The 21,013-nt window shown below is 37.3% G+C and overlaps 1 protein-coding gene across 1 annotated transcript in view; it reads right to left on the bottom strand.

Moving 5' to 3' along the window:
• Positions 1-386: 386 nt before the first annotated feature.
• RTKN2 (rhotekin 2) overlaps positions 387-21,013 on the bottom strand; it is a 34,398-nt gene continuing 13,771 nt past the window's right edge. The window contains exons 6-12 of the mRNA XM_075026868.1: positions 20,722-20,922; positions 15,875-15,969; positions 14,241-14,347; positions 13,073-13,204; positions 6,144-6,309; positions 4,087-4,194; positions 387-2,585 (exon numbers count right to left, since the gene is read on the bottom strand). Coding sequence (XP_074882969.1) covers positions 2,032-2,585; positions 4,087-4,194; positions 6,144-6,309; positions 13,073-13,204; positions 14,241-14,347; positions 15,875-15,969; positions 20,722-20,922 — 1,363 coding nt within the window. The 3' untranslated portion in view covers positions 387-2,031. The remainder of the gene's footprint in view (positions 2,586-4,086; positions 4,195-6,143; positions 6,310-13,072; positions 13,205-14,240; positions 14,348-15,874; positions 15,970-20,721; positions 20,923-21,013) is intronic.

Raw genomic sequence — 21,013 nt, 5'->3', positions numbered from 1 at the left:
GTGAAAAATGTACCTGGCATAATTAACTATTGCAACAGGAGGTATGAGTGAATTCTCATCACTTGAAGACTTTAAATTAATATTAAATGCCTTCCTAAAATATGTATGTTCAGTTCAAAACAAAGCCACTGAATTTAATAGCGAAACTGCTCGTTGAAATTCAATGGCCTGTTGAATTTAAAAATAAATCCTCATTACGGTGCCTTCTTGCCTTATATATATTTCAAAATAAAGCTTATAAATAACAATGAAATGGAAGGGGGTTACCAAGAAAAAGGTATTCTTTCTTTCCAGAGCACAGTAACATTTAAGGCTAGATTTAAAGCTAAATAAACTGCAGCTGCATTTTGGAAAATACGCTTCCCCCCCCCCCCCCCCCGCCCCGTTTATTTTTCCTATTTCTTGTTCAGAGTTGCACAGTCCACTTAGTCGACTGTGTCTGATTTACATAATCATGTAGTTGTTCTTCAGTTTTTCTAGTCCTATTTATAAACCATTCACAAACCATCCACTTAAGTAACAGCATGATTTACTGTAAGAATGATTATGGTTGTTTCAGAGGGAAAATGGAATGTGATTAAATGAAGAATGAACAAGGACATTCTAGAAGCGAAGGGCTCTAATCCTGCGAAAGGATTTGTAAATGAAACCGGCCTCTCAAGGCCCATCCCAAACAGCCAATGAATTACTGAGAGAATTCAGCAGATACCTTTACAGCTGTTCAGCCAAGAGCTTAGCAGAAGACAAAAACCAGATAAAACAAACAAATCAACCATGCACACAGTATCTTCTGGAGAAATGGTAAAGCTCCCAAAGCCGTCCGCACTTTAGGAAAAAAAAAAAAAAAAGAAAAATCAATGAACTGTATGTATACAGTTGCTGATATGACTTTCTCAACACAGGTCTGAATACCAAGGCTCTAGAGGGAGATCTGCAAGCAGACCTTTGCTCTTGGATATTTAAGCTGTGGATCCAGGAGAACAGAATCTTTTCCATATGAAATAAACGTTTTGCAGGTGCCACAGGAACCCTAACAACCCATGCTTCTCACAAAAATGGTGAACAGCCTGATGGAAGAATATCAAAGTTCAATATTTTCACCTGAAGTACTTATTCTCTGTTATATTCTCTGCTATTAAGAATGAGTGGTGAAAAAACCCCTATTTGTTTACCAGTAACACTGCCACGTTTACAACACAGTTACCTACCAGGAACAGCTGAGAAGCTCCATAAAGGAGAAGCTATGCTACAGAACCCCACTTGTCAGAAAAAAACAACCATAAAAATGAAATCCTGAATAGGTGTTCATACAGAGTACTGCTTTTAAAAGTTCATGTTAGTCTGAAATAAGCAGCAGTGATGGATCACATTCTTGTTCGTACACAGATAATCCTGGTCCATTCGGACAGCACATGCACCCGTAGGAACTTAGGAGATCCCACACTAAATTGATAGTACTGCTTCTGAAATTCATACGGAGTTATAGAGCCGTTCAGGAGAGCACAATAACTTTTCATAGTACATTATCTTATAAGCAGTGGTTCCCAAACAGTGAGGGAGAGATAAGAATATTTTAGGTGAAGCAAAGCATGGAGCCCAAGAAAATCAGCTTTGCAAGATCTGCGCTGAATGTGTGTGAAAATCCCACTTGAAGTAGTCCGAGGAGCTGCAGATGGGCTAAGCTGAGGGACTGATAGAAGGCAATGGTAACATCCCTGCTGCAGGGACACTGAGTTACCCTGAACCCTCCTGTTTTTTCAAGGGGAAAGTACTGAACCGCCCTTTTCAGAAGTAGCACCGTTATTTCAGATAGAGGTAACTCTTCCTGTTACTAGTACAATTATTTAGATGTTAGCGATAATGAGTACACAGCTGAGACTGCAGCTAGTAGTAATGCCCTGGCTAAAGGAAAATAAAACTTTAGCCTCAATACTTACAAGCTATATACTAAAATCTATTTTTACTCAAGAGTTATAGTAGAAGACTGAGAAACTTAAAATTCCAGGGACAGCTCTAAGTTAATTATGATGTCTATAGCTGCAACCATGATCTAGGGTCTAGCATTTCTGTGATGCATTTCTGTCTAGGGGTTGGTACCAGTTTGGTTTCAGACTCGGTCCTGTTAACCAATGAAATGGGATTCCCGTGGGCAGCTGAACTGCTCTTTCTATAAGGACCAATTTTGCGAGGAGCAGCAATGGGTGTCTGCAACTGCTGCATTTTTGTAGATAACACTGAATCAAAGGAAGAACTACTAGCAGATGTGTGGTCAGACTTCTCCCAGTTTTCCTTGCCCAATTGCTCTGTGTTCACCTGTGCTTTTGTACTGTAGGGTGACTTATCGGAGGGTGGAGGTGGAGCTCTTCTTTTCTTTCCTCTGCTATCATTAGGACTTGTAGTATCTCTTTTTGGGCCCAGATGCATGTTCTTCTGAACAACCATCTCATGAGAGCCATCAAATAGTGAAGCCCATAGGGAAGACGCAGACTCTTTTTGCTGGCCAAGCAGGAACTTGCCATCACTCTCTTCGATTTTTCTTTGTATGATATCAGCTAAGCCCTCATGTTTCACTGGAGAATCAATGCCTGTAATTTTAAGGGACGGCAATTAACTCAGATTAAAATGCTACCAGTGATTTTACTGCTACCTATTATGTTACTGCTATTCCGAATACAAAACTGTATTAACTATATCTCGTGAAGTCTGGACTACTATTAACAGTATTAATGGATGAAATGGAAAAGATTACATATGCTTTCAAAGAGAGAACTGAGGTGACAGGAGGGAACTGTTTTCGTGACAGCTGGCATTAATATTTCTTTCCACATAAAAGTAGAAAAAATAATGTACTACTAGGAAACCTATATGTATGAGATATTAAACATATTTTGTTGTATAGTGCTTTGAAAATTTCGTTTCACAGAAGGCCCATGAAAATGTCTATGACTAAATATTCTTGTGCTTCCAGCCTGCAGAAAATGGGACATCTTTACATATATCATTTTTCTTTATGTGCTTTAAGACTGTCTTGCCCCATTTCTTATCCCTCATATTGAGTTTTCTATGTATACTGCAGTAATACTAGCCTCGAACTGCAGCAATATCTTTTCGATTGCAGGCCACACGTTAATGATTTTCAACACATTTTTAAACACAGGGTTTTACCTATGAATACTATAAATAAGCAGGGGAAAAAAAATGGTATATTACGAATGAAACAGAGTTTGTGTTCTGCTCCTCACTGACGTACTTGAGTATCAGTAGAATTATGCTACCATGTTACCTTCGTAAAACTTCTACATAGTTGATTTACTGGCTTTCTGCTCTGCATTCATAGCTTAGATAGGACTCTCTTGACTGTTCAGTGCTCTGATGCATGGTAACTCAATGACCCACATGGCATTTTGAGCATCTTCACAGTTCCAATCTCAAGCAGCAAGCAGTCAGGCATTTACAGTTGTACAGCGTGTCTCAGCCAATACTGCATCGGATCCATTAAAACAAAGTGACCTACTTTTTCTAGTCTGTAAATATTATTTCTGTAATGAAACTATTAAAATAATCCTGCTGCATAGCATTTTGCTCTGTAAAAATACAAGTCTCAAACACATGCTAGCTAGATTTTCCAAGCATATTTTTCAACATCATTACCAAAGACCAAACAATTTGGCAAGTTATGTTAGGTAAGCCTTTAAATAGCTTTAAGAACAGCAAATTAATTTCATGCGACTCGTTAAAGATATTATTGGTTTGCAGACTGGACTATTTTACCTTTACATTTTCTGAGCTGTATACTATTCTTATGATGAGTGTTTATTTCTAGTGACAGCTTTTTTTGAATGCGTTCAGGGCTCCTTAGTTACAGATTGCAGATTTTTTGGCTCAAGGTATAAAAATGTATTCATTATTTGTGCTATTATAAATTCAGATTTAATATGAACTCCTTGGTATGCAATTATGTTGCTCTTTCATTGTCTGAATTGTCCTTGAAAAACTCAGTGTTACAACATCAACACCAGAAGCCATCTGAATACAGACAATGTTGTTTCTGTTACCCTGCAACTTGAAAAGACAAATCCCACTTACTCATATCATGGTAGACGGAGGTCGCTTCTTTTGTCAAGAACAAAGGTGGTTTCCGTGGTGACATAATCTCAATTTTCATAAGTTCTTCACAACAATGTTTCCACTGGCCTGAGAAAGAAAAGAGAACAATGACTGGAACTTAAACACTTCAGCTTGAAAAAAATTGAAGTTATTAGGCTGCGTTAGGAAACTATCTCCAAAGCAATGCTAAGCACTAAGCATTTACTTTTGTTTAGAGGCATGCTCAGGATGCATTTGTATTTTCAAGTCTGTACTCATTCTCTTAGTACAAACATCATAAGCCACTACCTTTAATTTAAGCATCCCAGCAGTACTGTTATACTATAAAGGTTAAATATCATAATTTGCCTTCAAATCCCCAAATACAGGATAAATTCATCAGAAAAAAAAAAAAAACAAAAAAAAAAAGTAAGGTTAGGGAAGCTTCACGAAGTTGTCAGGGACAACCTCCAATATACTGCAAGCTGGTTGTTATACAACTATGTTACAATGTTACAGTAAAGGAACCTTCTGTCTTTAATAGAGGATAACTTGCCTTTTATCCCTTAGCAGACAAGGAAACCTCTTTTTCTATTAATAGATTTTGACCTTAAGGAAAACAAGACACAGTAAAATTACTTTGTTCATACCAATCATTCCAAGTTTTCTGAGCGCATTAATTTTAAGAGAATTTTAGAACCAGGGAAGAAAAAAGGCATTTAAATGCCAAGTGACCCATTTTTTCTGAACCTAAGGAAAATGTCTCAAAAATCCATGGGTATTCTATCTATAATGAATAAGAAGTAGTTCTCTTACCCCACTCTACAGCTAATTTAAAGAGGATGCCCTAGTTTTTGCTTGGTGTGTTTCTTTAATTGATAGAGCTGTTTCTCATTGTAAATCAGAGCTAGAAAGGACTAGAAATACAAACTACAATACTGAGTTTCCACAACCTTAATTCACTGATTTTATTGGTGTAGCCTCTGACTAAAGACTGTTATTTCATTAATTGACCTGGTTCTGTTTCTGACCTGATAAAAATGACTATCAGGAACCAACTATACCTTGTCAATGACAGCATAATAACTGACAGTTGCTCTCCACTCTTAATAAACCTGTGAGTCAAACTACTAAAGCAGAGGAAAAAGATGAATTAATCTATATAACTCTTATAATAAATATTTGGTGTTAAACAAGCAACACAGTATACTATTTCAATAACATTTCACTGTTTTACACCAATAAATGAGTTTCTTCTCTCATGTAAGAACAGTGGTGTTCCAGAGGTTAGCCAAAGGATCAGGGTATCACTTTATCATCTCATTTATATCATCTGTTACAAAGCCTCAGGTACAGCTTTTACCAGGTTCAAGTAAGCAGCATGTATTTGCATGACTGTATTGGAGTGTGGCTAGGTGAGCATATTCCCATGTGACAAGGGGGACCAAAACTTTAGAATTACCAAAAGAATCAAGTAATCCCTATTGCAACAAATTGCAATTTAATCCATCCATAATACTGCTGAGCAAGGAAATCCCATATACATCTGCCTACTTGCAAGGGCTGGCTAAATCTGCTTCCTAGCCAAGGCCCCAAATGAACGCAGCTTCCTCACCACTTCCCACTAAGGCTTCCATGCCCAAAGGTTTCATACTTGCAGAATCTCACGAAACCAACACACCACTGGTAGGATGCCCAGGCAGAGGTGGACTCTTCCTGCTACAGTGGAGGAAGAGATTGCAAGAATTTCGCAGTCCTTAAAAAAATTATCTAGAACACTGCTAAAAGAGACCGTGTTCTTTTGAGATTGATGGATATATTCTGCTTCTGGTTTCCTGCAAAAACACAGACGGAACATGTGGACTTTGGTTCAGTCAAATATTTGCCTTCCAATGGCTTAGACCACCACCCAATACTACCCCAAAGAACATTTTTCTTCTCATCGTTGCAAACAAAGGCTTATGAGGCAATTCCAATTCCAATTGTTCAAAGATCCTTTTGATGTTACATAATGCCCCACTTGGAGGGCATGCTGCCAGCACTGCCAGCTTACTTACTCAGATCATAAAAGTGCTGCCAGAAAGCCTCCATCCACTTATGAAGTTCGTCCCTACTGTCAGTAGCAAAAAGTTGAGTCACAGCCTCTCCAGACACAAGGTTGATAACAGAGAAGTTATTAGTTCTTCTCTTGGAGTCCTTATCCACAGCTCGAATTCTGGTTTCCTAGGAACAACAAACTGTGGTAATGAGTTATTGCTTCAGCTCCATGCTGGTATCACCCTATGGCCAATGACAGTGTAAGGGAGGTATCATTTGGCTTTTTATCTAATCCGGATTAATTTTCAATTTAAAAAAAAAAAAGAAACTAATGTCAAGAACTGCTTATAAAAATATTTTCTCATAAAACTATTAAAATGGCATAAAATATGAAAAATAAGGGAATGGAGCACAATTGTTGCAGCTTAGTTCTGAATTACAGAATGTATGTTCTATATTTCCCCTCCCTCTGCCTTCACCAGCTCATCTCACACTGCTCGTTCTTCTCCACAGTAGTTTAGTGAATAATCTAAAATAAGAGCAAGTAGCTCCTTTTCTCTGAACTCTTCAGCTAGACAACCACATTGTGCCACTACTATTTAGGTCTCCTACCGTACTTCTGTGGGCCATAGTTTATGCAATGTATTCTAAACTTGTACCTATTTTCTGTTCATCTTAGTGAGTCATGACATTCAGGGCTAACACTATAGTGACAGGAAATTTAAAAAGAAACTTATCTAGACCACATTTAAAGAAGCATTTGTAGCAGTTACCCATACAGTTCTGCTAGAACAAATTTCCAGCATGAAAAAACATTTTGCTCTAATAAAAAAAAAAAAATCCTATTTGTCATTTAAAAATAGACAATTTAGTTTTGCCTTAATTAGGGAGAGCTACATAGAAACACTTAAAAATATATATAAGTAGTATATCACAAGTCTGTCAAATTTCTTCAGCTAATGGTAGAAAGGCTCTCAGATTACTCAGCAGCACTGTTACAAGCCAGGGTTTCCCCTTCTGTTCGGGGACATAGTTCAATTGATTTTTATCATCTAGACTAGATCCAGTGGTATTTTCATAGTATCCAGTTTCTTTGTTATGGCATTACTACAATAAAAAAAAGCACTTACCCCTAACTGAGTGAAAAAAAAATTTCTTTTCACATGTAAAAAAGATTCTAGTAAAAGTCTGATAAAACACAACTGGTCAACTTTGCTGCTCATCACAACATGATGAACAAAATAAAATAATTAACATTACTTTATTTACAAAAGTAAAAGCAGAAACCTTGGGAATATCTTTGCATATACAGTTCAACCTGACTGAACAAGCAATGGCTTTATTACAACACTGCTCTTAAAAGAGTTTTTGGCATACCCAGGAGAGCAGTACAATCCCAGATCCTGATGGGACAATGAGCTTTGATGCCAGGGAGACGGCCAGCACCCTACAGCTGGCCAGCCCGGGGCCTGGCAGGACAGGAGGCCGCCTAACGAACATTAAGACCGTGCAGCACCCTCCTGCTGCATAAGGGTGTCCCCTGGCATGGGGAGTGCCCCAGGTTTTGAAGGAAGACAACAACCACAGCCAGGGTTGTGTTTGAACATCTCCTGTCCTGGATGGACAGTGAATCTGACCACAAAGGTGGTCTCGGGGCATTCCTCAAAATACAGTGGGGACAGATCAACCATGTTCCTTTTTACACAGTTCAACCACATGTCAAACATCTGCTAAAGATGTTAAACATACACCTACAGAAATTAAGTTTACGCATGGGCTCCCATGGGGATAAGCCTAGTTCTGATACTCAGAAAAACAAAAATTATTCTACAGAACATTCCCCAGATTTTAAATGCATTACTGAAGTAACCATTTGAAATACCAACAGCTGCTTGTAGCATATCTGATAGATATGCTCATTTAAATTCTTCTGTCTAAAAATAGGAGATGAAGTAATTCATCCATAAGTGCTCTATATCCCATTAACTCAGGTAACCATAGATACCAGCAAAAAAATTAAATCAAATAGATTAACATTTGACAGGTAAGAACTTCAAGCATACCATACACACAAGCTTATTTAATGATGTTTGCTGCAGGTTTTATCCCACAACTATGGTATTATTCAAAGGAGATAAATCCTCAAGCAACAATCTATATCTGATGCTTGAATATTTAGGGTGTGATACAGGATGCCATTATAGTAATGGGCTGAGGAATTTACCAAGCTTGGGTGAATTACACTACATGCCCAGTTCTACTTAACAAAAAAAAAAAACCAAAACCAACCAGAACATCACCCCCAACCACCAAACACCCCCCCCCAAAAAAAACCCCAAAACAACAACAAAGAAAAGTATCTAAGGTACCACATTATAACAATGCTCAACCTTTCGCAGTCTTATAGACAACTGAATCAACTCTGCTACAGATATATCAGTGGATTGGAATAGGAAAAAATGAGTTGAATCTTGAACTCAGATGACTCTTTCGGGGAAGCTGAAGCCAGTTTTATGTCCTATATGCAAAAGATTATTTTTTGGAGGTGGGGAAAGACTAAAAGGGAAAATGATAGATTTTTTTTTAAATGGAATGTAAATACAAACCTTCCTCTATACTTTTCCCCAAAATCAAAAAATCTCTTTGCCTGTAATACCTCTCTAGAAAGCTCATCTTTTAAGCTAAAAAGAAAACAAAAACAAGCTCCCCCCCCCCCCCCCAAAAAAAAAAAAGAAACAGAGAAAAGGTTTTTATTGCTGAGGTGCAACACTCTTGCTAACCAATCCCAACACACTGAGGAGCACTGGTTATAAAGATCATTTTAAGACAACAGAACAAATTACAGTTCTTGAGAAAAATATGGAATAACCTAAGATCCAGTTCTGTGTATCTATTTTAAGATCAAAGAAACCAAATCACATATAACAAACTTCCTTCATGTTTTTAGTACCAAAAAATAAACCAAGAAATAACAACACACTGGAAACAAAATACATTCTGTTCATGTGCTGGTTTCTGCTGTAATGTTAATAATTTCCATGGGGTCTGTTTTAGGCAAGCAGGGAAATATGGTTAAATTTAAAATTATGGCTTTCAAACACATTAATGCACAAGACTGAATTCACCAGATCAGCTACAAATATTTCCTCCTTTCATCTTCATTGTTTTGTGAACTTGTATTAACGTAACATCCTTGTGGCTATTGGACGGTAAGTATAATGTGTAAGTATAATATGGAAAAGCAATATTAGGATTTCTCTGTCATTTTATCTATCTTCAGTGCAACGCAGCAGCTAAAAACCAGGAGAAGGACATGGCATTACATTACCAGCCAGCATTCTGTGGAGCACCAGGGAGCCATAAAGTATAGTTTCCAAACCACTCAATTTGAGCATGTGTGTTATAAGGTCCACCGTGTGGGATCTGGGTATTATATCTGCTTTCCCTGCCCACATCCACAATCTCTTACAAGCAATTGCAGGACTAAATTGAGCAACATGATGTGAGATACCAGACATTTGGAGGCACTTAACTAGTCTGCTTTTCCAAAATATTTTCACATGTATGAAGGCTTGTCTAAATCAACCAGTGGGACAAAGTTCTTACTACAGAGAACATAGATATTTTCAGGTCTGCTCTTGTTTCACCACTGCTGGAGTTCCCTGACGCACATGGAGAACACTGCTGATATTGCTGCCTCCCTAAATGTTCACATAGTCAAGAACTCCTATCGATACCCTTTTGCTCCAGTCCAACGGTGGTTCCCTAGAAATACCGTATGGTTCCCTTGAAGTTATGCTGCTGCAGCCATCGCTACATTTTCCAACAAATTTCTCTACCTGACCTAGCCTAGAACAGATGTTCCAACAAGAACTGTCATTCAAGGTAGGAGTCTGCAAAAATGCCAGCTTGATTTTGTCCTTTCACTCCTGCTACACTGTTTAGCAACCAGTCTATAAACCCTGAGCCCATGGCTGCAAACACTTGTTGTTACTCATCCTGTTCACTTCAATGATTAGCATGAATACAGAGATAGCTCTGGGCCTGCTGCACTGCGTGGCACCAGAGCAAAGACTGCACTGGCAACATATGCCAGGAAGAAAATCACAGGCCTACATTAAAGTGACGTCCCAGAATTCCTTAAGCTTCAGGCATACATGGCACAAAAAAAGTTTTATAATCTATGACCAGGACACAATAGAATATGTATTCCAAATACTGAGCAACTAATGTGAACCGCTGGCATATGCACCAATTCGCTAAGCTATCAGGTGTAGGTAAGACCTTTATTATCCATTTCAAACTAAAGAAAACTTGAAAAAATTTCAGGAACTGGTCCATAAGGAATGTTTCTTGTTCAAATTGGATTCCAGCAAATTTTCTTTGCTACAGAAAATATAATTTCTCTTTTCCTACTTAGTTGTGCAATATAATATGTTATAATAGCATTTAGCTGGAACAATAATAGTAGCACTTGCATAATAGGAACTGCAGAACCATTCTTGCTCAACAGCAGTAGCAGTGAAGTCATCTGAAGTTGAAGTAATGACTTTACTGGTCTTAATAGCTTCTTCAAGTCTCAATTCAAAGGGAATGGGAAATAAGGCTATCAGCGTGAATATTTTCCAGAGAGTTTCTCATAAATCCAGATGATTTCATTACTTTTCAGAAAGTATCTTTCAATTACATGTAAAGGATCAGCTTCACATTACAAATGAAAATGCCACATAGGCAACAAGAAGAGATTTTAGTTGAACATCTAGAGTTGATGTTCAATCTCAACTTTCATTTTGAAATTGCTGTTTCTATAACAACAGACAAACCCATGTGATTAGTTTGCTTTCATTTAATCCATAAGAGAAATTTCATAACAAAGGAATCAAAAATATCTGCAGGCATTAAGTTATTTTCAAGAGAAACTGTTTAAGTAGTAAAGTATCCAAATGTGTTTTAAATTGCCATTTTTTTCTGGTTTTAATTTAAATTGAAGAAGGATTCAGTCATATTCTTCAGCAGTCTGACATTTTTGTAAAATGGTATAAGATACATGATTTACGTACCTTCTACGTGTTAGCTTTAAGGCTACCCTGCAAGTGTACGGACGGTCTCCCAGCAAAGGCTTATTAAGCTGAATTTTAGGTTCTAAGTGTACTGGTAACTTGGAGGAGCAAAATACCTTGGTAGAATATGGTTATTTTAAAAGGAAAAGCAAAACTAGGATATAGACCAAATCAGAGACCTCCAGAGAAAGATACAAGGTAGCCTGATAGATAAATTTTAAAAATATTACTGCCACATTTTAGAATATGGACTTAGCCATTCTATAATTTACTAAAGTTTAACACTTCTTAACTGATGTTGTGAACAGCTGGAAAACAGAATTATGGCAAAGGCTGACTAGTGCAATTAAAAGTGACTGAAGAGGTAAGCAAGTAAACCTGCTTAAATATATATCACTGTCTAGACATTTATTTAATGTAAATGCATGAACAACTGGAAGAAAAAATGGCTTTGTTAAAAGATACAGCACTAGCAGAAAGGTGTTTTTAATTAAGGAATCAATTTAAATCTTAGCACATTAAAAGAGAAGTCCTAACACAAACAGGTGATATTGTTATACCTTGTTTAAATGTTTGGTTTATATACAAGTCTCACCCTAGGTGAGAACGCAGTCCTATTTTCCAGAACCTTTAAAGCCACCAAAAGCTGATATTGCAGTTCTGAGGAGGAGTTCTTTATTACTCTATGTTGCTACGCATTCCCAGTCGTAGCCTAGCCCCTTTCTTGTACAACACAATCATTTGTGTAGCCACGTAGTGAACTGGATAAGAGAATTTATTAAAGGGAACCACAGTTGAAGCCAACCCTCCTCCTGCCCACAAAATGAGCTAATTTTAACCCACATGAGTTCCCTTGTCCAATTCATCAGTCAGCTGCCCTAATGCCTGCCCTGGCATAAAGCAGCACAGCAGCCTGAACAAGCAACCGGACAGGAGGAATCCTTCTTTCAGAATTAGCGTTGGCATCAAGCGTTCACAGTAGTACAGCAGCAGAATCCAGATCGACCTGTGCTTAACACAGTTTCCAAATGTGTCTACTTATGTAAGACAAATCCAGCTATGTCAATTGCAAATAACATTAAATTCCTCTGCTCATCCTTATGTGATATTAACTCTTGATGACTGCACCAAAACCAATTTTTGAAAGCATCTGTTCACTCTAATGCTCGCCATTCTAGAAGGTCCTTCCAATAACATTCCTAAATTGAACACTTAAATATTACTTCAGATTAAATACTTTATGTTTCTTTAGCCAAATAGTAAGTAACTTTTTAACTTTATATTTTAAACTCAGCCTTTCCAATCAGGGTATGAAAAGCAGCAATAATAACCATCCTAGAGAACAGAACTTCCAAAGTTAACTGTGCCCTGTACAAAACCAGTATTAAGCAGCTTATTTTAAGGCACTAAAATATTTTGAACAATTTTCCAGCTCTCTTTCTAATTAAGACTGTGGCCAAATAACACACAACAACAAAAAAGCTTTTGTTAAAATTCTGCCTTGCTGAGGACAAAAGTCTACCAGGGCATTGCTAAGGGACTGTAAGCAAAAAATTTCCAAGGGCTGTCTTATGGAACTGTCGTATAACAAGTTATCACTTTTCCTAAAGAAAAACATCCTCCTTTTTACCTCTATGTTAACCAGTCTAATGCAATAGAAGGAACTTAAGTCTACAGCTAAGAAATGTAATGGCCTTACTTAAAAGATTCAGTAACTGCAAATTTCACTGAAGCATATCCCACCCACATGCCACCTATAAAGCATTCTGCATACCAGCAGCTTAGAGCCCAAATGACTGTAGGTATGTCTTAAAACAAAAACAACCTCCCCCAAAATACACAAAAAACCCAAACCCCAAACCCCAAAAAACCTATACAACCAATTTTACCTTGTGGATGGAAACTGTCAATGCTGGCTCCAGTTTAGCCTCAATTTCTTCTGGTGAGTAATAACAAAAGAGCTTGCCACCTCTTAGTACACAATACAGCCTCCTCCAGCTAGTTAGACTTCCTATCAATTGCTAAAGGGAAGAAGTAGTCAGAAATTGCCAAACATAAACTACAAATTAAGAGCATATTACAAGGTATACACAGATCAGCCCTGTGTGATCAAAACTTAGCCACACTGAATTCTTTCCTAAAACAAAGACCTTCTGTTGCAGAACATTTCAGAGTCACTGATTTTTGAAATGTTAGCAATACTTTAAATGTCTTTTGGCATTTTACAGTTTTCACAGATTTATTGCCATGTGACACTAACAATACAGAATCTGCTAGTTCACACAGAATGAAATCTAGAACTTGTGTCTGCTGTAAGAAAGAAAACACCTTTTTTACCTCCAGTAATTACACAATAAGAGAAATAAAAAGAGTATCTCACTTTGGAAATAACAGAGTACATTCAACAAATGTCAAGCAAAGACGTTTGTCTAGAATTTCCACTTTCTCAAATGAATTTTCTGAACAGCTTTCATAAATGCATTATAGTTTCACAACCAGTTTAAAGCCTGTTATTCAGCACTCCTGACAAATGACCCAGCTGCTCTGGCCCTCTGCTATCACCTTCTCGTTTGCCTCGTTGGGCAATGAACCAAAATAGAGAAGTAAACTGAGTTCACATGAATCATTTTTGAAGGGATGAGTTTAAATATAGCTCAGTTCACCAGACAGATTCACCATATTGTGATATGAACTCTTCTACTAGCACAATAAGAGGTATATACAAGGATGAGAGCCACAGGATTATTAGGACTGCTGCCGTCAAGTACAAGCCTAAACCAATTCTGAAGCAACAACTATACTTGATCTTTATGTAACGGCCTAAATAATTTTACTGAAAAGCATGCCAAGGAAATATTTATTTTTTCATGCTTAGCCACTGAAGATACTATTTGTAAACACAGCCGTGAGATAAATTTTCCCCTTGCTCTAGGTAGTACAGGTGAAAAATAACAGTTCTCAAGAAACTACTTCAGATAAAAGCAAATGTTTTAACAACTGACTCTTAGTGACAGCTGTTAACAGAAGAGGATGTAAACACAAGCAAGGTCCTCTTACCTGCTGATTAAGAAATCCTGCCATCATATCCCTAGCCATGCAGTAAGGCTGAGCAACTAAACGGCAACACATGTTTCCATATAGGGGGAGCCAAAAAGAGGATTCCTCTGGGGGAAAAGACCAGGCAAAATCAGGACAAACACTTAGTTCCGAACACTTGCCTTAAATATGTAGTTGAGCTTTCTACATCCATTTTTACATTAAGATCATGACTGAAAATAAGCATTTTTTAATATTTAAAGAGATTTCATCCTGCATGATTAGACTAAAACTGATTTTTAGTCTTCAGTAAGTTTTTTAATTAAAAGAAAAATACTTTCAAGTAGAAATGGAGATATTGTTCTGCAAGAACAAGTTGTTCTTACATAAAATATAGCTCTAAATCTCATTTCACAGCTAGAAACATTTTTGAAAGATAAGCACACTGGCCATCTTATCTAAGGAGGATCCCTGAGTCCAACCCATCATGGCGCACAGCTACATTTACACGCAAGCACTTTGCTTCAGATTGTTTTATTAAGGCTTAGAATTTGTATCTACTTCTGTCTTCAGCACTAGAAGAGCATTTAGGATTCCAAGGAGTTTCTAAACAATTGCAATATCCCTCCTCACTCAGCTCTGCTATGGAATAGGCTCCCTCTTAGAAGCAGGTAATACAACATTCCATTGACATGATTCTGTCTTTAGTCATGTTTTAGAAATGCTTGTAATGAACCAAAATATCCAGGTATGTCATTTCTCACCAGACTAAGTTATGTAAATTAATGACAGAAAAAGGAATTTGAAGGAGTATAAAGTACTAATAAAGAAAGGCTTACAAATATCAAAGACACTCAGAAATATTCATCCGACCCTTCAAGAAACAAATGCCCCATAAATCTTCAAATCTGTACTTATTTGGAATTAATGAAGTGCAAAGAATGAAATTCTCTTTCAGGTCAAGTTTACCCAAGTAAAAGATAAAGTTCCCAGAAGCTACAGTGAAATACAGTGAAAATCTCATGTCTTACGTTAACAGTTAGAGGGTGGCTTACAGGAGGGCCTATCCTTTCAGAAAATAATGGATGAAGTATCAAAAGCTGTACTCCTGCTACTTAAAACATTACCTTCAGTTGCAGCATAATCATAGTCCCTGTGTTAGCATCTAGGTTGACTGCTGCCGACTTGTGCTATCCCAGAGCTGAAGTACAGCGACCAACGCAAACTGCAAGCACACATGCTTACATCCTGTGTTAAACCTGGGCCTGAAACAGCCTAGCTGAACTGAAGCTACTTTTCTACTTTCCTTCTGACTACAGAGGAAAAAGCTGTTCTTCATTCTGATACCCTTCCTTGGTTGTGAGGAAGGGGAAATAATTTGTATATAGCTACGACTCACATAAAACCGAGATGCAAATGACAGAAGAAACTCCCAAAAGAATTAAATTTTCATCTGGACTTGAAATTTTACTCAACTTACAGTTTATTCAGCTGTGTACAGATGCCTGTTTTAGAGCCATTAAATATTTTATTAAAGTTGTCCTATATTAAGTATCAAGAAAAATAATCTCTTTAAGCTCTTTAATTTACAAGAGAAAGAAATGCAAAATGTTACTGGTTTTTTATTTCCTTAAATTGGTACCATATGTACTTACCATTTCCTGTAATGGTAAGGTTGTGTGTCCTGAAATTGTCCTCAGCACTCTCCAGCCCCAAAGTAGTATATGCTAGCAAACTGTACTTTGCTCCACTACATGTGAAAGAAAAGGCACGTTTAAGACATTTCTGCTTCACATTGCTCAGGCAGTAATTAAAGGGAGTCTAGACATGCCTGAGATAACACATTTGAGTAAAGGGAATGCCAAGGTACAAGGTAGCACCTGCCAGTGACCACTCATTGCCACCCCCCAACCTCTTCCCACAGAACTCCTGTATCTCTGGTTTTCCTTGTAAATCAACACTGTCCCACAGTCTGTTCATCTGCTTCCAATACCTTATCTCCTGCCTCTACCCTGTGTGTACCTCTGGTTCCCTCCCACCCCACAACTTCCAGGCCAACGCCACAAGGCCCCACCACGTGGCTCTTTCCATAGCCACCTCTCTTGGACCTGCCAGCCAGCACACTTCTCATGTGGCTGCTGCCTACGAGCTGGGCTGACGCTTACTGCTGAGCCAGCGGCTGCCAAAGCCAGGCATAAAGGCTGTGCTATCCAACTTCTCTGCACCCTGAGGATGCTAAAAGCATCTCTCTCCTCCAGTCAGACACCAAGTAACTTTTAATAGTTTTACAGCTTTTATTCCTAGGCCTAAAGCAACTAAATTCAGTAATAGGTTAAAAAATTGCTATAGTTAACAGAAAACTGATGAGATAAAGTTTATCTGAAAAAAACAGATTAAAAATTAAAAGGCCTTATACTGCTCCTCCATATTGCTCTGCTCTTTTGCTTTGCCTGTGTAGACTACACTTTATTAAACAGTTGTTTATGTAGGCATTTAATAGTATCTAACAGCTTGATTCTTCACATGCAGAAATCTGTGCAGAAATCTTAGAGTCAGTTTTGTAGCATAAAGGACTCTTTCACTTATTGTGCTTACAGGTTTCAGAATGTTATATCTGTGTATTGGATTTTGCCTAGGGAAAAAAAAATATCACTTTTACAATTCAGCACAGTGCATGTGGAATGCAATTCTTGGAATAAACTAGTATAAATTTGGTATATGTTTAACCTTTTCCCCCAAATACTCTTCAGCCTGAGTAACAGATTTACAGTCCAGCAATGCAGTAAGAATTCCAGAATTCCACCTGGCTAATGGCAGTTTAAACAAAGTTCACAAGAAAACAAACCTCTCAAAATTACTAAGTACTCTCCCTAACAGGATCTAGCACAAAATCCTTAAAATATCTCCAGTACAGCATAAGATAGCTTAGTGGTATAAAAGGTGAGAAGACACTACTGAACTAACATCACTAAAAATAGTTGTCTATCATAGTATTTTTCAAAAGTTACTTTTCCTAATAGCATAGTGGGAACATACAGTTTTAAAATCTTTGGCTTTGCAGAGAAACAAGGCAGATGCCTAGCTAGCCCTAACCCTAATGAAAGAGGAGGAGGAAAAGTAGCAAGTTTGTTCGCAGGGAGGTCTGTTACACATCTATCTCAAGGGAATAAAGAGTAAATTAAACATGATATAACATTCTGGGCAAAAAAACCCCACTGCTATGAAACATTTCAAGAGGGCAATCTGAACAAAAACTCATCAGCATTTGTATATATTCCCTGCTAGACTGTTCCCTAAGAAAAGATTCTCCACTGATTGTGTTTTGCCATGCAGTTGAGCAATACATTACCATTCTACTTAAACTGTACCAGAAAGTTCAGTTTCTTTGCACAGATAAAACTTCTGTGCTGATTTTAAAGTTACTTTTTTTCTAAAGCATGACTAATTACCACAACAAACTTGCCAAAAAAAATAGCTACTTCACTTTTAAAATATGCTTCACAGTAACATTTTCGTTCTAAAATATAGCAGTCATTCCTTTCAGCCAGCTGCAATGTAATTTAGAAAAGTTTTATCTGCAAATATTTTTCAAATTTAACTGGCTAATCAGGATGTTGACTACATTTTGCCTCTACATTTCACAGAATTAGCTACCTGCCTTAAAAGGCAGTTTCTTTGTATAACAAAGAATAATCTGCCTGCTGCATCTCATTCAGTATTTTGCATATCTATAGTATTTTTTCCATGTAATAACTCTATTAAAAAAAAATCAGCTTATCTCCACAACATGCCTGTGGCAAAGGCTCATTGTTAAATCTGTTTACTGATCAAGAGAAAGAGGCACCAAAGTTGCCACACAGACACTAGCGTGGGAAGGTGTATATCACCCTTTCTATCGATGCATATTAATTAATACATCTCGGATTCCAGAATCTGTTCCTGAATATTAATCCCCATGTTAGAAATCCCAATCTTAGTTCACTCGTCCAGATATTTAGAGTGGAGGATTTGTGAGTCAAAAAAAAAAAAAAAAAAAAATCTAATATGCTCACCTTCCAATCAGATCTGAAATAACAGAAGGTAAAAACAAATATAACCTTCAGGTACTAAAAAGAACCCAACCGTAAAAGCAAGGCCATTAGATTAGGCTACGTACTTCTAGCAAAATATCGCTATGAATTTGCCAATTCAAACATAGGACAACGAAGCCATGCCTCCAGCCCAGTGGAGGACAATACATAAAAAGCAATAACAACAAGTCTATGTGTAGGCTAGTTCTGCAAGCGAATAAACATGCATTTCAGGGCATCTCTCCAATGATTTATCCAAAGAGCAACCTAGTTACTCTGGAGTTCAATAGTACAACTGCACTAAACATTTTCCTTCTATGACAAATGTAAAAAGAAAAAAAAAATTAAGCTAGAACAGAAAAATTAAGCATGCAAAAGGCTATATAGAAATTCAGTGAGAGGTAATTAAGAGTAGAGAGAGCATCAGTATAACTGAAGTTAACCAACCTAAGCAACCAAAGCACTTTGTCACTAAACTTTTGCAAGAATTTACAATGCTGACAGCTTCCTCACTAACCAGGGAGATTTCTAAGCCAAGAAGTTTGACACAGAGGGATCACAGAGTTTTTGGAAAATGGAGAACTTAGCCTATGTGTGCTCTGAAAAGAAAAAGGCCTATACAGCTGAAATCCACAAAGAAAAGGTGTTCATATAATACAGAAAGTTCCCTTTTCTGTTGCAGTTTAATTTCACCTGCTGGACTGGTAAAACTCTCTGGAAATACTTGAAAGACCTCTTGTAATCTTGCGATCTCTTCCTCTTTATAAGGACTACATACCAAGGTCTTACTAATATAAATCCTAAGGGGACTCTATAAAAAAAAAAAAGACAACTTATTTTCTGCCTATAATAACCCATTTCTTTCCAATAATCTTTTTTAATCACCTAGAAAAGCCATCATTAAACACATCATTGTTCATTCAACTCTGTTAAGAAAGTAACAGTTACTGTGAGATGATTCTTAACAGCAGAAACAATAAACTTCAACATGGAGGAAAGCAAAATACAATTACAATTGAGAAACCAAAAGCAAAACCCAAGGGCGGAGGCAGTTGTTTAGATTGTCTACTGATGCTTATTCCTTAAAAGACAGGCAATCTATATTCAAGAGAGTATGGCCAGCAAATAAGCTAGTTGTTTATCTGAAGCAAACTGTATGTAATGATAGTGTGTCATCGCCCAGCTGCAGCTTGTGGAAAGCACAGCCACCTGAGATGATGCAGATCGAGAGATACATTGTCATTAGGTGGAACACACTGGAAAGTTAGTGATAAAATTTGCTTTGCTCTGTGGTTAAGATCTCTTGGATGTGTATTTTTGATTGAAACAGTAATATCAGTATACAGTACTATCAGTTTGACAAAGATCGAATATGCTTGAATGTTTCCTTTTAAAATTCAGGCAAATAGGTATATGAAGCTAGACTAAGACTACACTCAACACCTGGCAAGAATTAGGCATTGATTCTTTACTGTTCAGCTGCCAAAAAAAAAGTAATTCCTTGAAAAAATTGCATTCAAAAAAAAAAAAAACAAACAAAAAAAATCAGTATTATTACTATTTACAATTTAGGCACTTGGCCTGCTTAAATCCCACTGAAATTGAAGTAGCTGGGAAATATTAGTAGGCAGTTAACTTCATTAAAAAATGCATTAAAGACTTAAGATCTTTTTTAAAAGGAAACAGGTAAATTACTGGGAACAGCACTTATTTCTATGAACACTGAAAACCAGTAAGACATTTTAAAATGTTCTATGCTGAAGTCAGTTAAGAAAACTCCTGTTAAGCAGCTTGTAACTGTAAAGTGCCTTTGACGGTCCAGAGTTTTACTGAAAAGCCAGCAAGTAGAATGGCCCCCATGTGCACAGCATGCACCCCAGGCACAACAAACAGCTTGGTCAGCTTCATTACAGGAGAGGGTACAAGAAAGGTTTCTCCTGTCTACATACCACACTTTTTTATTTCACACAACTTGTAACTTCTAGACATGTCTACCTGTCTGTCAAGTATGAGCAAAATTGGCTAGGTGCAAAAATAATATGGGGGGGGAGTAAATGGGAAAGGGAGGAGAGGTAGATGGACAGAGGGACACAGACAGACCGATCGTACAAGCTTCATATTCTCCAGATATCAAACCAAAAATATTATAGTTTGCAAATAACAGTGGATTTACCAGCTAGCTAGCTGTATAGCAGAAAGATAAAGCCTACTCGTGTGTTTCAAGATCAGAACCAGGCCCCAAGGCTGAGCGACATGGTTGCAAATTCACACCTAGTTTCTCATTTCCTATTTAAAAATGTAAATTTTTTTTCACTCGGGTAAGTACAGAAATAATCACTTTCTTGGCGATTTTCCAAAATTTTACAATATTGTATTTGGCTTATTTCTATTTTTAAAATGATAAAACCAGAATATCAATTTATATGTCTTACTGGATGACCAAGTCAGCGGGCAAAAGGTATTCAGTACCGTCTTCTTCCAGTGCAGCTTTGAGTTTCTTCCCTGTTGCTTTGCTGAGCGATGTTTTAAGCTTCTTTGCTAGTTTCTTAGGAGTGTTTGTTACATATAAAGACTCCTCTGTACAGCAACTATACACTTCAACCTTCACCTGGAAATCTGGTCTTGCTTCATCACTGAAGCAGGGGAGAAAATTTCAGAGCATTTGTTAATAAACTGAGTACACAGCCAAGGAATGCTGCTGCTACTATATATATTAAATAACAT

This window comes from Buteo buteo, chromosome 4 (assembly GCF_964188355.1).
Source record: "Buteo buteo chromosome 4, bButBut1.hap1.1, whole genome shotgun sequence".
NCBI classification, from domain to species: domain Eukaryota; kingdom Metazoa; phylum Chordata; class Aves; order Accipitriformes; family Accipitridae; genus Buteo; species Buteo buteo.
Note: the sequence above shows the minus strand (reverse complement) of the source record. Positions and strands in the feature narration are given on the sequence as shown.